This window comes from Podarcis filfolensis, assembly GCF_964270895.1.
Source record: "Podarcis filfolensis genome assembly, chromosome: 2".
In the NCBI taxonomy this organism is placed as follows: domain Eukaryota; kingdom Metazoa; phylum Chordata; class Lepidosauria; order Squamata; family Lacertidae; genus Podarcis; species Podarcis filfolensis.
In genome coordinates this window covers 91,008,082-91,027,697 of record NC_139605.1, presented here as the reverse complement: position 1 = coordinate 91,027,697, position 19,616 = coordinate 91,008,082, and the positions used below count along the sequence as shown (strand labels likewise).

Below are 19,616 nucleotides of genomic sequence, written 5' to 3'. Positions count from 1 at the left end.
CAACATGAACCCTTTGTTAAGAAAGGAAGAACCCTGCGGGCTGTTCTCAAAGCAGCAATAAGTTCTGTCAGTGCAAAAGTTCCCACTCCAAACCACCACCCACTCTCCCATGTGCCCCTTAAATCTGTTCCAGGGGTTCCCCCAACCCTCCAAAGCAATTTTAGGGAGGGCATGGGATGTCCCACTGCACAAGTGGAAATATCCGAGCTATAGAGATGCAGGAGTTGGGATACTGCCCTATTTCAGCTACAATGGGAAGGCCTATGGGGCAGAGGGGGCCCACATGGCTTCCTCCAGAGGTTGGTGGACATCCACTCCCATCAGTCCTAGACATTGTGGCTGATGGTCAGGAGCTTGTAGACTAGCAGCAATGGAAAGGCGCCATGTTGGTTAACCCTGCTGCAGGGTTATGCTGGGGAGTTGGCCAGCGGGGGGAGGCAGCAGGGAGCTCAATGCTCAAAAGGCACCCCATATCCACAAAGCAACCCTAAATATAGACTTGTGCTAAGTGTGTCCCAGAAATCCTTGTTGCAGTCCCCCACCCCTTAACTGCCTTCCTATTTACCTCTTTGTGTGGTTGGCCTGTTCCCGGCAGGGGACGGTGTTGCGGACACACACTCCGGTGGTTGGGTCCGTCTTCTCCACAATGACAAAAGGCCGTTCCTCCAGGGTGGCTACTGTGAGGTGGTGGCTGTCGGCCATGGGCTGCAGGAAGGATCCGTAACGTGGCCACACCGGGTATTTCATGTGGATGATGCCCTTCTCCCATTTCCCCACCTGTGCAATGGGCAGAAAGCAAGGGACACAGTTTGAACCAAGCAAAACGAGGCCCTCAGCCATGCACACACCTTTGACACCCCGGCTGTGCCGTCCTAAATAGCCTGTTGTCAGCAGGAAATTTCTGCTGCAAATGACTATAAGACTGACAGGGGAGGAGAACATAGGACAGAGCCAGGTCTCTGTGCAGCTCATAGGAAACCAAACACCGTGAAACGGACCCAGAAGTCAACACAGGCCCCCGGGGCACAGGAAATGCATGCTGCTGGCAGCCTCTGCCCTGACTGGGGAGGCGGCAGAGATTGGCAGCTTCCAGGCAGTCCCAACCTAGAACAATTTGCCAAGCAACTTGATGACAAGCCAACAGAGCAATTGGAAGGGCAGTTAGCATTCAGTATGTTTTGTATGGATACAGAAGACAGATGTTTTATTTCTGTTTCCCTGATTGAATGGAGATGATTTTTTGTGGGGGGGGGGACCACACTCCCGCTGCAACTGACTTCAGGAGATAACAGTCATTTTGGAAATAGAATTTGTGATATTAGTTTCAAATGAGCCAGATTTTGAAATGGCCCGGCAGCAATTGGCTATAGAGGCTCTTATTTATTTACAGAGATTGAACACAAACTAGCTATAACTCCAGGCAGGAGGAACTTAGGTTTTAAACAGAGCATTGTGTGGAGAGATTTTCTTTTGCTCTGGGACAGCTGTCTGGCTCCAGTAACCAGACAGAGCACACTCTATGGCCCCACTGTTAACTCTATGTCTGCTGCTCCTCATCTGAGCTCTCCATGGTCAACCTGTTACTTAGCTGGATATCACACTTCCCAGGAAGCTTGGAGGCTAGAATGTGAACTACAGTCGTACATCGGAAGTTGAACAGAATCCGTTCCAGAAGTCCATTCGACTTCCAAAATGTTTGAAAACCAAAGCGCGGCTTCTGATTGGCTCCAGGAAGCTCCTGCAGCCAATCAGAAGCCGCGGAAGCCCTGTCGAACATTCGGCTTCCAAAAATAGCTTGCAAACTGGAACAGTCAATTCCGAGTTTGCGGCATTCGGGAACCAAAACGTTCAGGGACTAAGCTGTTCAAAAACCAAGGTACAACTGTACTTCCCTGGAGAAATCAAACCTCGTATCCCTGAGTAAGGAGATTCCCATGACATGGATTAAAAGGACCACTCCACTAAAAAGCTCTTGCTCTTTTATAGTTCTGTAATCATCCCAAAGGCGATTGTTACAGAAACCAATCCTGGGTATCTCAAGGAATGATGGGTCAAAACCTTGCTAGATCAAAGTTGCAAAAAGGGAAAGGATGCAATGGCACAGAGTTGTTGCTTTCCATAAAATGCAAAAAGGGGTGGCGGCGGCTAGGATTCCAAATTTTTAAAATCTACTCAAGTTATTGTGATCTTACTGAAATTACATTTTTATTAGAGTTTATTTTTATGTCTATTTATATACTGTGACAACAAAAGCTTAGCAATAAATTGATAAGATCGAAGTGTGGTCCAAGTCAAGCATGAATCACTTGACATTAGAGATGTTGCCAAGACCTGCTCAGAAAGATGAGTCTCAGGGCTCCCAAAGCTCACCCCAAGTACATTGTGAGCAACTTGACCCCTAAATTATCCTTGAGCTAAAACGTCTGCAGGAATGAAAAAGTTTTTTCAACTGATGTTGAAATGACACTAGCAAAGCATCATAAAAGCCTTTCCTCCTCAGTGACCAACTCACCATATCTATATCAATTGGGGCACCAAATTAGGACCTCCAGAGATTATCTCAGCATCCTGGTAGGTTCAGATAGCAACAACCAATTCATCGGATGTGCCACATTTTAAAGCCAGGCCATTTAAACCAAATTTCATTGAAAAATCATATAGTGTACATTTTTACACACTTGGCATTTAGGTGGTAATCTTGGCTACTTTCACTACTGAACATTACAACTGAAAACTATTTATTTATTTATTTATTTATTTATTTATCTATCTATCTATCTATCTATCTATCTATCTATCTATCTATCCATCCCTCCCTCCCTCCCCAAACAATGAATTTTCAGAGTCAAATTCTGGAGTGTAGTTATCTAAATTCTCAAGTTGCCATGTTTAATCTGAGGCATGCAGGTTTAAGGCTGTGTACACAGCATACATTTAAAGCACATTTAGCACATTCTCCCACCCCCAGCTCAAAAGAATTCTAGAAACAGTAGTTTGTTATGAACTGTGACTCCACAAGGGGTAAATTGCAGTTCCCAATATTCCTTTTGGTGGGTGGGGAACAGACTTTAAATGTATGGTATGTGTGCAGACTTGGTGAATTCAAACTATACCTTTCAAACTTGATTTTGCTCTTAGAAACACAAAAGGAATGCAGCAAACTAGGATGGATGGGATAAAGGCTTATTGTTGTTTGAAAAGATAGATGTGTTCTCTTTATATGCTATTTGGCAGTTCCCTCAATACCTTCAATGAGAGAATATTAGGACAAGTCCATCCTAACACTGCAAATGCAGTTGTATCGACTGTGTTTATAGCATTGTACTCTTGGTTTCTTAAGAGAAGTATTGACAAAGCAATAGTAATAATTGCTATGATACACGAGAGAGCATTTTAACAGCCCAAACCAGTCATATCATAAAGGGAAAGTGTCAATGGAAAACATTTACTCAAACAGCAGGGTTGACTTAATTAACACTAATATTATTCCACTGGTAGCTTTCATCTCGGCCAAAGTACTTATGGCACTCTTCCAAAAAGAATAGAAAACCCAACCAGAAATATTTAGTAACACATGTTTGTCGGATAGAATAATCACACACACACACACACACACACACACACACACACACACACTTGGCCATCACAAGCAACTGGCGCTATTTTCCTCCCTTAGGTTTCGCCACTTCTGAAGAGAGAAAATAATGGCCCAGTCTCAAATGCTTAAAACGTCCAACCATGGAGCAGGGAGACAATGCCAGTTCTCCAATCAGCAGTAGGATTTGGTTGCATGTATGTTCCTCCAGCACAGTCTAATTGCCAGAACGTGCTAATAAGGCCAGGGGAATGGCAGATTCTGGAACATTCTGACACAAAACTGGGCCTATGGCACTGTTCAAGAGCCTACACTTACTGGAGCATTCCTAACCGGTAAAACCATGCAAGGATAAATGAAGCCAATAACCGTGGACGACCCAAAATTAATCCTGACTATAATCCTGACTATACAGGGCCAATCTAAGACCCTGGAATCTTCAGGTTCCCATCTGGAAATCTGGAAAGCCACAGCCAGTCAGTTTTGACAGTACTGAACTAGATGGACCAATGATCTGACTCAGCATAAGGTAGCTTTGCATGTCCCTGCGACATTTTGCAGAAAATGGTGCCCTTTCTACCCCAAGCAGCACAGTGTCTGAGGCCAATTAAGCTATTTTACACCTGAGGTAGGAAACTGACAAGGGCCTTTCCCCTATCCCAGACCATAAAAATGCCCCAATAATAAATGGAACAACTAACAATTTCCTGCCCTTTCCCGACACGCAAAATCATCTGCCTGAGGGGGCTGCCTCACTCTGGCTAACAGTAGGACTTGACCTGTGGACTAGACAAAAGAATGAAGAGTCTCACACAAAATGTAAATACTGGTGGGGAATTAACGTTCAGTGTCTATAGCAGGATATCAAACCATCTAAAAACAGAACTTTGTTCTAACTTTTGCCCTTTTTCCCTCTGAGGTAGAGATGGGTAAGTCTATTTCTGCTCCATGTCAATTTTGCATGTGTTCGGTCACAACTCTGCTCTATATTCTGTTTCCACATTAAACTGTGGCTTAAAAAAGAATATTCAATTTAAAATACCTATTCTCAAAAAAAAAAAAACCACCCCACCCTATTTAAATTCTGTTTTATCTCAATGCACACATTTCTAAATGCACTTTATCTTAAAATATTCCCTTTTAATGCATTTTGGTACTTTTCTCCGAGTCAAGAACTGTATCAAAAAGTTCAGAGAAGTGCAAAATATGAAGGTAATTATGTTCCAGTCCAGGAGGTGTGGATCAAGTCACTCTGTATTGGAATTCACGGGAATCAAGTTACTTAAATTTCCCTTCACTATGGTGCAGCATTTTGGAGAGCCCCTATTGTATACCTGAGGGAGGACACTGGATATCAGCGGTTTCATCCCATAAGCCAGCTAACCTGTGGGCCTCTATTAGTTGCTGTTGGACTGTAACCTCCATCACCCCAACCCCATGTCATGCTAGCTGGGGCTGACTGATGTTGGAGTATAACATCTGGAGGGCCGTGGGTTAGTCACACCTGCCACAAGGGTTCCAATTTGTTTTCAACTTCTGATGAACGCAACTGATTGACAAGCTTCGCAGTTGCCCTCATCTCTGATCTGTAACTCACTTAAGCCAATTTGCCTTCACATAATTTGTCCAGTTCTGTTTTTTAATTCAATTCCACACGAACGAAACTACAAAGTAATCTCGCGCAAACAAGGGCATTGCCGCCCTCTTTCTCCAACTGAGCTATGCGCCCCGTAGCATGCGATACATTACCAAGGCGCCGCAAATTAAATAAATTAGTTGTGTAACACTGAATAAATGAATCCCAAATTTCATTTCATTTCATGGTGCTTCCATTTGTTTATGAAATGAAATTGGATTGCCATGCAGATCCTGAAGAAAGCGTTGTTTTCAGCTTTTAATCATTCAGTTAAGCCATCACCTCGATGGCAGGAGCACAAAGCACAACTGGGAAAGGCAACAGGAAGCAGAACTTGGGGGCGTCCAAGTCGTTCTTTGGTTTAAAGCAGGGGCAGGGAACTCTTTCTGCAGCCCAAGGGTAACATTCCCTTCTGGGCAAGATTCTGAGGGTCATATACCAGTGGGGATCGGGGCCAGAGACAAAAGTGGGTGGAGCAATGGATGCAAATTTTGCAGTTTAATGCACTCTCTCTCTCTCTCTCACACACATACACACACACCTGATCCTCCATTCAGACAAGCAAGAAGCAATATCAGAGTTCAAGGGAACATTCCAGCCAAGTAAAAACACTTGGGTACAGTAAGGATTGTGGCTTAGGGAGAGTTCTGAGGTCCAGATATAGAGAGACTTGGAGGGCTGCCTTTGGCTCCTGGTTTAAAGCCAAGACCCCTCTTGCATTGATTTTCTCCTTCCCTTCCTCCCCTCCACAAGCACTGGTATGTGTCACCCTGAAACTCTTAAAGCAGGAAAGCCTGGAGCTTGAATGGTGGGTAAACCCTCCTGCAGAAGAAGATGAAGAAGAGTTTGGATTTGATATCCTGCTTTATCACTACCCGAAGGAGTCTCAAAGCAGCTAACATTCTTCTTTCCCTTCCTCCCCCACAACAAACACTCTGTGAGGTGAGTGGGGCTGAGAGACTTCAGAGAAGTGTGACTAGCCCAAGGTCACCCAGCAGCTGCATGTGGAGGAGCGGAGACGCGAACCCCATTCCCCAGATTATGAGTCTACTGCTCTTAACCACTACACTACACTGGCAGGAAGGGAGACTGTGCCTCCACTCACAGAGAAGGCTGCCCAGAAAAATAAAAAGGAGCCCTCACCATCTCCCAGAGCCGATGCCGGTTCAATGAGATCACCACCAAGGTGGGCCTCACCAGGAAGCCATCGTCATTGAAGGAGAAGTCCCTGTTTTCCCACGTCACGTTGAGCAAATGCCTGTCGGGAGGAAACAAAAAGCACTTTGATGTTGCCAGGAGGGAAAGGGCAAGCGAGAAGTCCCCCCATTTCATCAGTGCAATGTGCTCCATTTGTCTTCCTTTGAGAGAAAACATTTCCCCTTCCGTCTCTCTCACATGCTGACCTTGCAACAACCACCCAGGCCTCATCAGTTCAGAGCAAGATGGTTAAAGTGCATTTTACCGAAAATGCCTACGCCTCCCTATGAGCTCAGACATTGCTTTCCCCAAGAGATGCAAGGGCGAATTAGAAAGAATTTAGTAGAAAAGCCTTCTCGCAGGTGGTCTTATGGGGAGAGCACACGGCAGCAATAAAAACGCGAGCACATTTGCAAAGCAGACCAGGATCTGGTATGGTTTCATGTTGTGGGTTCAGATTCCTACACTGCAGAGGATTGGGCTAGATGACCCTCAGGACCCCTTCCAACTCTACAACTCTACGCCCCGGGTGTCACCACTGAAGGGGGCGACAAAATGCCAGGCGGCACTCACCGCGGGGCCTGCAGCGCACTTGAGCCACGTATTTCTCCTGGAGTGACGCAGTAGCTTGGGCGCCCGCAGGCTCCGCGCTGCCCGAAACAGTCTGCCTGCTGCCTCCCCCTCAGTTGTAGGGCGGCTGAGTGGGAGGAGGCAGGCAGACTCCTCAGAGACCCCGCGGAGCATCCGGGCCCTGCTCGCCCCGCCCCTGCAGGTGGCTGGCCCCACCCCTGGGTGCAGGGCACGTGAGCTGCCCCAGGAGCCTGATCGGCTTTCTCCACCGCTGCATCACTGCCTCCAACAGTGGAAGCAGAACATGCTATGTCTAGTGGCCTTGACAGACTAAACCTCCATGGTTTTGTCCAATCCTCTTAGCCATCCAAGTTGGTGGCTATCACTGCCCCTTGTGGGAGCAAATTCCACACCGATCTGCTTTGTGATGCTCTTTTGTCTGCCCCAAATCTTCCAAGATTCAGCTTCATTGGATGTATCGAGGTTCATCATCCTTCCCTCCTTAAAGGCTCCTGCGCTTGCCCTGCTGCCTTCTAGCCGACTCCCTCATCCACATCTAATACTTCCAAGGTTATGATCTTCAGGCTGCTCCACCAGCACCAGTCCCATTTATTTGTCTATTATTTATACCCACAGAGTGACTTGAAGGTTGTGCAAGTACCCATTAGTAGCAAAGCCCAAGATTTACATAACTCCCAAGTTAAAGCCGTTGCTCAATTATTGAGTGTCACACTCCAGAACTGTTCATTAAAACCGGGAAATTAAAAAATGTTTCGCTCAGTTAGCTTTCTTCATACTTTAGATTTTTGCCATCCCTTGACTCACAACAGTTGAGCCTTCCTTGGCTCTCTTTCTTTCTCCCTCCCACCCTCTCTCATTCTTCACTGCTGTACCAGTGACCACACAACCCACTTGAAACTATGGTGATCGGCTCAAACGACAGAAAGAAGAATAGCAAAGAGCTTCAAAATATCAAAGGGGGTGGTATCCAAAATCCTTTGTCTGCTAGCACAATGACTCTTGGGTGAGCTTTACTGTTGTGCTACAATTCCCAGAGTTCCCTGTGAAGAGACACTGTTAGTTATATCACTCTGAGAATTGTAGTTCTGTGGCGGGGATAGGACTCTGCTAGCAACTCTCAGCACACTTAACTACAGCTCCCAGAATTCCCTGGGGGGAGCCATGCCTGTTTAAAATGGAATGGAATGTGAAATAAGCTGGAGAATTGCATTTGTAGAAAATGGGCCATAATGTAGGATTATGATTGCAGAAAATGGCAGAATTCTCAAGTGTATGAAAACCAAAGTCTCTCTAACTACCAAGGCACAAAATCTTCCTTACAAATGGTTGCTGCAAATCAAATTCTAATTTCTGATGCACACCAGTAGCCAACAGGGTTTAAATCGTGTTAATTAATAGGCTGTTGCCCGGGCTGACCTGTAGAAGGTGTTGTTTGTGGGTATACTTGAAGGTGTCTTGTTGTTGCAGTCTCTACCCACTATGGGAAGGTAGCCATGGGTCCTAAAATAGCTCTCTGCTCCGAGGGCGATGATAGCCACACCATCCCGGACCTTTTGCCTCAGGCTCATTTTCCAGCTCTCCGTGACCACACTGATGAGGCCAATTGGGAAAGAGGCAGGTGGGACATCCATGTTCCCCACGGTCAGGCTAGGCACAATCCAGATATAGCCAGGTCCAATCAAACCAGCCTGTTCTGCCACTTGGAAGAGGTATTCCGCCTCCTCTCGCGAACAGTACACAATCATCACCTGAGCATCTAGCTGACGCAGCAACCTTTGGATCTTGGAGTTGCTCCCATCCTGGGACATCTCAAAGGTGAGGACATCTTGGATTTCCCAGCCAAAGTAGCTGGCATCTGTGAAGGACCGTATCACATCCAAGAAGACACTGTATCCAGGATATAGGCTGGTGATAACGGCAAAGGAGCTCCAGTCATATTCCTCCAGGACTTTGAAGATCACCTGTATTTGCTGCTCAATTGAGACACCCAGCTGTAGAAAGGCAGAGCCAGCCTCCTAGGAAAGGGGAAGAGAGATGGATTCGTAACAGGGGGTACATGAATAGTTTTAAAAATAAAGTAAATAAATAGTCTGTCATTACTGACTTCTTAGCTATGTTCACAGACCTTGAATAGCAGGCTTGATGGCCACTCTTGTTCTCAGCACTCACCCTTTCCCAATTTAATATGAGCTGTGAGGTGCAAAACCTTCCTTTTGCTTCCATATTTGCCACCTGCTTGCTGCATAAGCCCGGGTGCATCAGCAGAACTCTCTCTGTAGCTCAGAGCTCTCCGATTTTAAAACAGGAAGCACACACCCCACCATTAAAATCTGCAAGTCTATTGTGGAACTCAATTAGTCAATCTTTATATGATGATATATAGAGGCAGAAGATGTGTCATCACTTCTGGCACTTATTTCCTGCTCTGCCTCAGCTGCTCTTTGCCTGGGCCAGCTGTTACAAGTGGTCTCTTTCATCCCCAGTTCCTAATGGCTATTCCTGGTCTGTTCTTGTTTCCTACATGAACATTTGATTCTCTTGCTATCTGGGCAAATGCACACACCCATACATACTCACAGAGCAATAACTTTCAAAAGACTCAGTTGCTCTGCCACCTACAACACAATTTCCAGAACATCCCATTTTACAAAGCAATGGAGAATGTCGCAATCCACAAATGAAACATGGTCCAGAGCAGGCATAGGCAAACTCAGCCCTCCAGATGTTTTGAGACTACAATTCCCATCATCCCTGACCACTGGTCCTGTTAGCTAGGGATGATGGGAGTTGTAGTCCCAAAACATCTGGAGGGCTGAGTTTGCCTGTGCCTGGTCCAGAGTATTTTCATTTGGGAACTTAAGCTCATTTGAGTCAACATTTGGCAGGGTCAAAATTTTCCTAGCCAAGTCAATCAGCCTAAACAGTCAGTGAGTTCATTCTTGCCCTCTGTGTATGTTTCTATTTTAAAAGCCGAACCAAACCTTCAAGTATTAAAACACAAAGGGGGAGGGGGGAAATCACATGGAGAATTGACTTTGTTGAATACTCTGTTTTTCAGTCAGTATTTGCTGGATATCCATCTGAATTTTTCATTTGTCTAATCTCCCTCTTTGGCTCAGCCTGGCCCTCTTAAGGACAAGATTAACTGATTGGTATTTATCTTTAAAACATTTACAAAATAGTTTGGAGTTGGAGAGGTGTTCTGTTATTTTTTTTTTTTTTTGGAAGAAACTCACTTGGAAACTCAGCAAGATTTTTTTGCTGGGGTTTCCAAATAATTGTTTTCTAAAGGGATGCAAAGCAGTTCCAGACAAAACCACATAGGGAAGATTTAGTAGGCAAATTGAGATAGTCAGTGTGGGTTGAAGAGGACCTGGCCTGCCTTGGAATCTGAGGTTGCAGCAGAGGTATAGGGGGTGTCAAATGAAAGAGCAAGGAGAAAACAAATGGGTTTCAGAGAGGTATATAATCCCAGGACAGCAGCAGCAGCGAAGATTGGATGAAAATGAGGAAAACAGATTGCCAAGATCAAACCTAAATCAGTTAGGACCTTGAAGAAAGATCTCCCCTGAAAACTGAGCACTCTAAAGAACATTAAAACCACTAGTTTGGCAGTAGGTGACATTCTGCTCCTTGCCTTTCCCTCCCCCAACTTCCACGACCTAAGGACCATACCATCTTGCCCTGATGGGAGGGGAGAGAGAGAAGACCAAACAACCTGGATAGCTGCTCACCATTTAGCTCCTGGAGTTCCAGTGAATGTGGTCTTTCCATCTCTCAGATACCACCAGAGGGGCTATTTTGAAGACTATCTTGTCATGGGGGAAGGGGAGATCTAGCTTTCAACAAAGGTTTCTTCCTTGAAGCTTCCCTGGCTTGTTATAAAGGGTCATGCCCCCTCTACTGACAGAAGACTCCTTGATCCAGAGGTGTACATCAGCAGAATGGTGGGGTAGGAACACTGAATCAGAAGGTAAATGGTGTTTCCGTGCGCTGCTCTGGTTCACCAGAAGTGGCTTAGTCATGCTGGCCACATGACCCAGAAGCTGTACGCCGGCTCCCTCGGCCAATAAAGCAAGATGAGCACCGCAACCCCAGAGTCGGCCATGACTGGACCTAATGGTCAGGGGTCCCTTTACCTTAAGGTTCAGCTGTAATGCAAAGCTCCAGTTTATTTAAAATGGAAGCGAAAGCTTCCGATCTCCTCCTTGTGGCCATGCTGGAGACGATGGCAGGCAGGAGGAAGTGAACAAGCGAGGCACTCATGCACGTAATGCTAAGCCATACATTAGCATTAAATCTAAATGCGGCTAATGAAAACTGAAGGTGCTACTTCATTACTGCAAATGTGACAGCAGAACTAGAACGCCAACAATATGATGTGAAAACGAACAAGTTTCTCCTAAGAGTACTCCAATAAAGCTCAAAAACATGGAACTGATTCTGAAACAAGCTGTTGGTGATGATTATTTATGATAGGGACTGGGTGCCTGTGGCCCTCTAGATGATGCTGGACTCCAGCTCCCATCGGCATCATCCTGCACGGTCATCTGGAGGACCACCCCAATTTATAATGTCCCCAAGAAAGTCAACATTTGTGCTGCAAAACGCAACCCCACAATCATGCCTTAATGTATTCAAATGCTATGCTAAAATATAAAAATGAGCCAGCATTCCTATGAGATCAGTGTTTGCATCAGTGAATTAAAACGCTTGAAATGAAAATATTCTGCTTATAGAAAAACAAAATTTCAATTGTTGATCAGATCCAGTTGAGAACGGTGAAACAGCGTAACCCTCTTTTTTGCATTGCTATAAATGGAAACTATATAAATGATTACTTGGTGTTTAGCTAAAGGATGGGGAGGAACAGTGATTAGCATCCCCCCCCCTGCTCTTTTTAAGAGCTTGATTGTGCCTGGGTGTCATTTTGAATGAAGTGCTCACATTATTTTAGTTTATTTTAAATAAATTAGATTGGGGGGGGAAGGTGAGCATGCTTTCACATGCATTAAAGCATTTCTCGTCCTCTCCTTCAACGTGCAAGCCCTGGGTGCTCAGAAAGGTCGCCGCGTGTGTGTAATCCATGCAGCATTTACTTGTGACCTGCTGCTGACGCACATCATGGAAGGAGGTTGGCAAGGAGGGAGGGGATGCAATATGCTAATGCTCTAAATGAACTTCTCCTGTTGTTCTTGGCCCCGAGGAAACACTGTGGAAACACATTAGGCAGCTCAACCAACGTTATAACCAACGTCCATTCCCTATGAGCATTAGTTTCTTCTGGGGGAAGGGGGCGCCTTCTGGAGCTTCTCCTCTTCTCTTCCTGCTCACTACAGACATGACAAGACTACCACAGCCTTTCTCTTACACTACTTTGAACAGTGGTAAGCAAAGGGACCATGTGGATCAACGTGCTGGAAAGCCTTGTGTGAACAGCTAGCAAGTTGGGAGGCACTGATCTGGGTTACTGTCAGAAACACTGGAAATAATGGCTCTCTCTGTGTGTTTTAAGGCCTTCCCAATAGAGCACAATGTTCAGCACCATGGAGAGCACCTCAGTTGCTGCATTGGCAGGGCTGTCGTGCTCACACTGCCCCCTCAGCCATGATAGCCCACCATTGATGGTGGGAGGCATATTTCTTTTCGTGTGCCTGTTCCCATGTACGCTTAACTTTGGGGTTGAGAGCGGGGAGCCTTTAGCAGCAACAGGATCATGCAGGACATGAGCATTGAGCCCTTTTGCCTCCTTTGCCTTATTTGGCTGTAGTCCACTGTTTCAGTCTCTCTCTCACACACCAATTCCAGGTTTACCTCTGGAACCTGGACCAACAGAAACAGAGAAATGGAGCTGGAGCAAACAAGGCAACCAGGAAACACAGAGGATGGGTGAAGGTTCAGCCCGCTGACCCTCTCTGCTTACACACACACACACACACACACACACTACTTTCTTGCAGTGGACATGTGAACAACAGTTCCATTGCATCTGATTGGGCTCCTGCCATGTGTGTGTGTGTGTGCTGATAGGGTGGAACAGAGGTGGAAAAATACATGGCAGGGGGCGGCTTCCCAAAATGGCAACCCCTGTGTTAATCTCGCTTTCCTTCACCTTCAATCTATAGCCATTGAAATATGTGTCATGATCACATTGCACAGTGCTATTTCCTCACTCCAATGCAACAACAGTTAGCGAATGATGTGTCACCTGTTTCCACCACTATTATATGAGGAGCAGGAGACTGAACTCAACCTGGGACAGAGTTGGTCTTCAAATGAGAGGAATATGCACTCGTTTAACAAAATTGAACACCTGGCCAGGAAGTGGGCTTTCAGTGATGCCATTGGGGGAGGCCTTTGGGGCAGAAATTCAACCCCCCCCCCCATTTAGCAAAACAAGCAGGAGGATCCCCAAATGCATCAGGGTGGGGCTGACCACAAGTTGAAGTGAAGGAATACATTTTACCATCTAAAGGAGCACCCCACCCTGAGACCACGAAATTCAGAGACTCAAATGATCTTACTGCACCATAGACTGGCCCCTTCCTCTGATGTTCACTTCCATGTGGTAAGATGCTCCTCTGGAAATGCAGGCGATAGCTATCACCCCACTGTCACGGACTCATGCTTGGGTGGGTTTGTGGTGGCAAGATCCACCAGGGCTCTCCCTCTGCTACTGTTACATCATGTCACAGATAGGCTGCTATGGATGGGACCGCTTGCAGCCACCACTGGGATCAGCTTCCGCACGATGAGACATCGCCCTACTAGCTCTTCTAGAAATCATGGCTTTAATTTGGCGAGACCCAGCAGCAAGTTCCTGTCAATAACCCAGAGGCCCTTTTTGACTGGAGAGCAAGAACTTGTTAGTGGCCAGCGATGGACATTTCCATGAATTGCTTTATGGAGCACATGTTGCCAGGGGAATGAGAACTAATGGAGCATGGCGAAGGTGAGGAGGCTGATCCAAGGTGGTCCTTATTGTTCCTAATCATGTCCTAAAGGCTTCCCCCACCCCTCAAGGTAAGTATCACACATGATATTGGTCTTATGTAAGTTGTGCTGCCATAGAACGAGGCTCAGAGAAATTTCCCCGTGAGCAGGTGACAGTAACCGTCGCTGACATCCTGTGACAGGCAGGCAAGCCAAAAATAATTACACAGCGCACAGCCCACCTGTAAGGAATCAGGGTGCCCTACAGCAACCACTGCGCTGAACTTGCACGTGCTCTGAGCTGGTGATTTAAGAGGTAAATGCTGGGGTGAAACATGGGACTGGATTCCACCCTCGCCCACCTGAGCTACATCCCAATGGCTTTGGGACGGATGCAGAACAGATGGCATTTTGCCTTCCTTCCCGCTAGCCTCTCCTCAACATTAGCATTCTCTGCACAATAACTTGTTGGGACTTGCTTACAACAATTGGTCCAGAAATCGATAAACGGACATCACATATTGACAGAGTCATTGGCCACTCAGCTTCCTCCCCTCATTACGAAGTGAGACAGTCCATTTTTCCCTATTTCAGCACTACGGAAGGTTTTCAGTAGGCACTCCATAATCAAAGGAAGTTTATCTGATTTCCATTTCCTGACCAAGACAGTTTTAGCAGCAGCTAACAAATAAATGGTTGGTTGGATCATTGGTCTCTAAAGCGACAACAACAGTTCCTGGCCATTCAGGGCCAGGAGAATACAACACAGATTATCAGGACCCTGGACCCTGTCCCTCCACATGCTGGTAACTATTAGCTCATAGCCATGGGTAGGCAAACTAAGGCTCGGGGGCTGGATCCGGCCCAATCACCTTCTAAATCCGGCCCAAGGACGGTCTGGGAATCAGCATGTTTTTACATGAGTAGAATGTGTCCTTTTATTTAAAATGCATATCTGGGTTATTTATGGGGCCTGCCTGGTGTTTTGACATGAGTAGAATGTGTGCTTTTATTTAAAATGCATCTCTGGTTTATTTGTGGGGCACAGGAATTCGTTCATTTCCCCAAAAAAAAATATAGTCCGGCCCCCCACAAGGTCTGAGGGCCCCTTGCTGAAAAAGTTTGCTGACCCCTGATAGCCTTTGGCCATAAAAACAGTAGCAACAGGCTTAGTGAAATGGAACTGTAATGGAACTGCTACAGCCTGACTTTGCTTGTATGGTGTATGAGACATTTGGCAACATACTGGGAATTAATATTCACATTACAAGTGGATGAGAGTAACCTGTTTAGAACACAAATACTTCTTCTATTATATAATTTCCCCAAACGTCTAGCCTTAGACTTTTCCTAGAGAGAGAGATGGACCATACAGCCATACAGAATGGGTGCTATCCAGACAAGTGGCACTGCCAGTGCAAGGACTTCTGGCTGCACAGTGCAATGTCCCCTCCCTCTCATCTCCCTGCAAGTCCCACTAAATCTGTTTTGGAGGTTCCCCCAATCCTTTGGAGCAGGTTCAGAAAGGGTGTGGTGGCAAGCAGAGAGGGACAGGAAGCTACTTTGTGCTTCTTTGCTCTGGTGGTTTCACCTGAGATATGGTATTCTTTGCAAGGTATTTTCTGCAAATGCTACCACACCGCAGGTAAGCTGAAGTCCAGGCAGTCATGACGAATTCACTGTATAGTTAACTAAACAATACAATGGTCTACATGGCTACTCAAAGTAGGTCTCTTTGTGTTTCATGGGGTTTGCACCCAGGTAAGTGAGTGCAGGATTATAGCCTTGACTGTCTTGTGAGGAAGGAGCAAAAAGGTTGATGGCGATGGGGCCAGTATCAAGGCAAAACAAACAGATATTAAAGGCAGCCTAAGTTTATAAGAGAGCGGTATAAAATCAACAATAATTTTAACACGTTATTAATAAAATAAACATTATTCTGTAACATTTAAAAATCCCGGCAGATCTTAGTGGTTTTGCAGTTGGGGCAGAACACTATAAATAGGAGCCAGTATTGTTGCTGCTTTAAACTGAGCAGTTAGGGAAAATACTGACTCCTTAGTATTTTACCTATAAAACTAAAATAGTTTATATATATATATATATATATATATATGTGTGTGTGTGTGTGTGTGTGTGTATGTACAACCCTCTTCTTTTCACAGCACCTCACCCACTCCCCTGTGGCTACAGGCCTAAGGCACCTCCGCCTGGAGTGCAACTGAACATAGGGATTATGCATCGGTGAAAAAAAGCAATAACCAGGCTAGACTAAGACTAGTTGAAACCTTAGAACTGTACTAAAATGCAGGGGTGGGGTACCCAGGAAAAAATACGAAACTGTACAGTGCAATGACACATCACTATGGTTAGTTAAAGGAAGCAAACTTTGATGCTTAGGATACAAGCACTAAGTTCCCTTTTGCACCAGCTTTATTCCTCCTTCTATATCTTCTCAATAGCCATGCAAAGTAGGTTAGGTTGAGAGATGTTGCCTGCCTCAATTTAGGAAACGAGCAAAATGCAATGAGAAGCGAGTTCAAAATATTAACTGCACGTGCTCAGAGTACTTTCTTTTTGTTTACTACAACTGTCATGGGCAGTTATATATTTTGCTGATAGGAGTCAGGTTCTTAGTGGCTATCCACTGCTATAACCCGACACATTTATGAATGGTGCACTGCATTCACCCCCAGTCTCCCAAAATAACGAAAAGGTTTTTTCACCTTGGGTGTTAGGACCACAGCAGATCCTCCACTGATGCTAATGATGGGGACGTTGGTCTGGGACGAGATGAAGTCCAGAATCTGCGCCACGGCTTCTGTGCCGATGTTGTCCTCAAAGACGATCCCGTGAATTTTCGTGCTGGACAGCATGTTGCAGATTTGGGTCAAGAGAGTCCTGGGGTTGGTGTCGTTCACTACTACGGTGACCGGGTGGATCTCCAGAGGCATATCCAGGAAGCTTTGGTGCGTCAGCCGGCTGCGGATGTGGACAGGGTAGGAAGAGCCCCCGAAAACCACTGCCACCGTTACCACTGGTTCCCCGGAGCTTGGCAGCGAGTCATCCATTAGGACAGCTGAACAGCCCAGCACCATGGACAGCACCAGGGTGTTTGTCAGAGCTCTGCCCATGTCCACCATGGATTGCCTGCAACCCAGGACAAAAGAAACATCGGTCGGAGAAGGACAGCGACAAAGGATCCAGAAGGAGAGCTGGAGGGAGGCATTAAAAGATGCTGTTTTGCCAGCAGATCTAAAGTCAACCGCACACAGCTGTTTAGCCACCAACGTGGGCCAGCCACCGAGCGTATGGGAGACAAGGGAGCCAATCCCAGCCTTCCGACAAGCTTGTCTGCACGATATGCCACTTTTGAACACCTGCTTGCTTGTTGCATGCTTTGCATTTTTAGTTGCACATTAAAAAAAAAGAACAATTTAGGGGAAGACCCATGTGAAGTGGCCCCTGAGCAATAAAGCGACAGGTGGATTTATTCCACAAAGCAGTCGCTACACTATTCCTCCCACCCCTTACTATAGGCACATTTGGTGCCATGCTTTCTTCCCTCCAAACCCAACCGCACCTCCTTCACCCATTCAGATCAGCTCTCCAGCTAACCTCCACCCCATCTCTTTATCAGCCTGCTCCCAGCTTTCACTCTCCCTCCTTCCCCAGGTCCCACCCCCCAGCCTTGCAGTCAATCCATTCTCACAATCCTTTGCCCTTTCTGAACCTGTTTCCACCTTTTCTCTTGCCACTAAGCTCCTCTCCAATCACAACCCTGTTCTTCCTAAACATCCACACTCGGGTAAGTTTCCTTCCATCATCCTGGACGCCCTTTCATCCGGGGGGGGGGGGGTTGAGTGAGGAATCTGTGGCCCTCCAGAAGTTAACAAGACTACAAAGCCCATCACCCCTGGCCACGCTGTCTGGGGCTGATGGGAGATGGACTCCTGCAGCCTCTGCCAAGCCACAAATTTCCCCATCCCTGATTTAATCCCAGCCACTTCTACACTTTCCTCAACCCAAATTTCCCTCTGCTGCCACCCAGTGGCCATTTCCCAATGCTTCCTCGTTCTAGCTTTTTCCTAACGGGTCTCTTTGATTTCTTAGCGTCATTCAATCACTGCTCATGTATTATATATTCCCTTTTTAAAACATTCACTGCAGTGATTTCCATTTTTATTCTTCTTCTTTGGTATATTTTATAGGGCACATAGGCTTGGTAGGCAAAACATCCCAGGTTCAGTCCCTGGAATCTCCAGGTGAGGCTGCCTGAAACCCTAGACAGCTGCTGCCAGCCAGTGCAGTCGGTACTGACTAATGGTCTGGGCTCACTATAAGGCAGCTCCCTATGTTCCCATTTTGGTTAGAATAATGACTCTTCTAACACACAGGCTAGACAAAGGCAAAAAGAAGAAGCAGCAAAAAAACTCCAATGCAAAAGGCTCGAGGCTAAATTGCTTGGCGCTTTGTATAGCTGACAATCAAATATTTAAGAGGGAAGACTCTCCCATTCCATCAGTCATCTGCACTGTAAATCATCACTGTAAATTCAACACTCATTGGCATCCCTGCCAGCAACCGCCAGTCACACAATGTTCTGGATCTCTCTCCCCCTTCTGCTGCATGAATTGGAAGATCAGCACATCTTACCCTAACAGTGGATACTCTCAAAGCAAGATCTTTGTTAGCAGAAGTGGAAGAAAACTGCCCTTCCTCAAGCCAAGTCTATGCTTCATCGAGGGCAATTTAATTGGGTTATGCTTCGCAAATCTGCTTTGGGTAAGGGGCTGCTCTGCTTCGGACCATTTTGGATGAGACCTGCTTTGCTTCAGATCTACAGTGAAGGGTGGCTTTGGTTTTCCAAAGCTTCATGTGTCTCTTCATTGACTATAATGAAGAAATCAAGAAATGGCTAAAAAAAAAATGGGTTTTTTAAAAAACCTTTTTGCCAGAATTGGATTAAACTTACAGGTAGTGTAGCTGCTTCTGAAGGGGTGAAAACCTGCCAAATTTCAGATTGGTGTTCTCCAAAGATTCACAGACATCCCAGTGTTTAATTCCCTGACTTCAGCCAAATGCAACTAGGGTCAGAATGGGATGGAAAGTGGAGGGGGAAAGGAAGTGACTTGCCTAATTGCTAGCACTCAAGCATAAACAAACAACTGCAAGTGTCAAGAGGAATTAGCATGCAAGAATAGGATTGATTTCAAGAAAGCTTTGGTCTGGACTGGAATAAGATCACACAAGCAAAACACTACCACCAACAATTCAAACTGTTTCAACTTTGCGGCTCCTAGAAGAGTAATCATCCCCTCCAATTGCAACTGGAGAACCCTGGTAAAGTCAAGCCCTAGTTGGAAGCTATAGCTGTCAGTCACAAAATGACACTGACTCACTCACACAAAACCCACTTTCCTTCCTGCCTCCCTAGCATTCTTGTTTTATGGGGAGCTTGTGGGAGGTTCAGAAAGATATCCCATTGACCAGAAAAGTGTCCAAACACCCTAAGTGGGTGGGTCTCAAGCTTGGAGAGCTGATCACTTCACTTTGAACCACCCCAAATTATAAGACCTACTTTTCTTTGGAGGAGGTCTGAATACTTGCAGAGCAGCCCACTTCAGGGTGATATTTGGGCTTCATCCAAAGCAGATATACACC

General features: G+C 45.9%; 1 protein-coding gene across 2 annotated transcripts in view; it reads right to left on the bottom strand.

The window, feature by feature from the left end:
• GRIN2C (glutamate ionotropic receptor NMDA type subunit 2C) overlaps positions 1-19,616 on the bottom strand; it is an 87,845-nt gene that overhangs the window by 37,861 nt on the left and 30,368 nt on the right. For both annotated transcript variants that reach the window (XM_083598079.1, XM_083598078.1), the window contains exons 2-5: positions 16,679-17,102; positions 8,436-9,034; positions 6,375-6,489; positions 566-777 (exon numbers count right to left, since the gene is read on the bottom strand). In XM_083598079.1, the coding sequence (XP_083454205.1) occupies positions 566-777; positions 6,375-6,489; positions 8,436-9,034; positions 16,679-17,095 (1,343 nt within the window). In that variant the 5' untranslated portion in view covers positions 17,096-17,102. The remainder of the gene's footprint in view (positions 1-565; positions 778-6,374; positions 6,490-8,435; positions 9,035-16,678; positions 17,103-19,616) is intronic.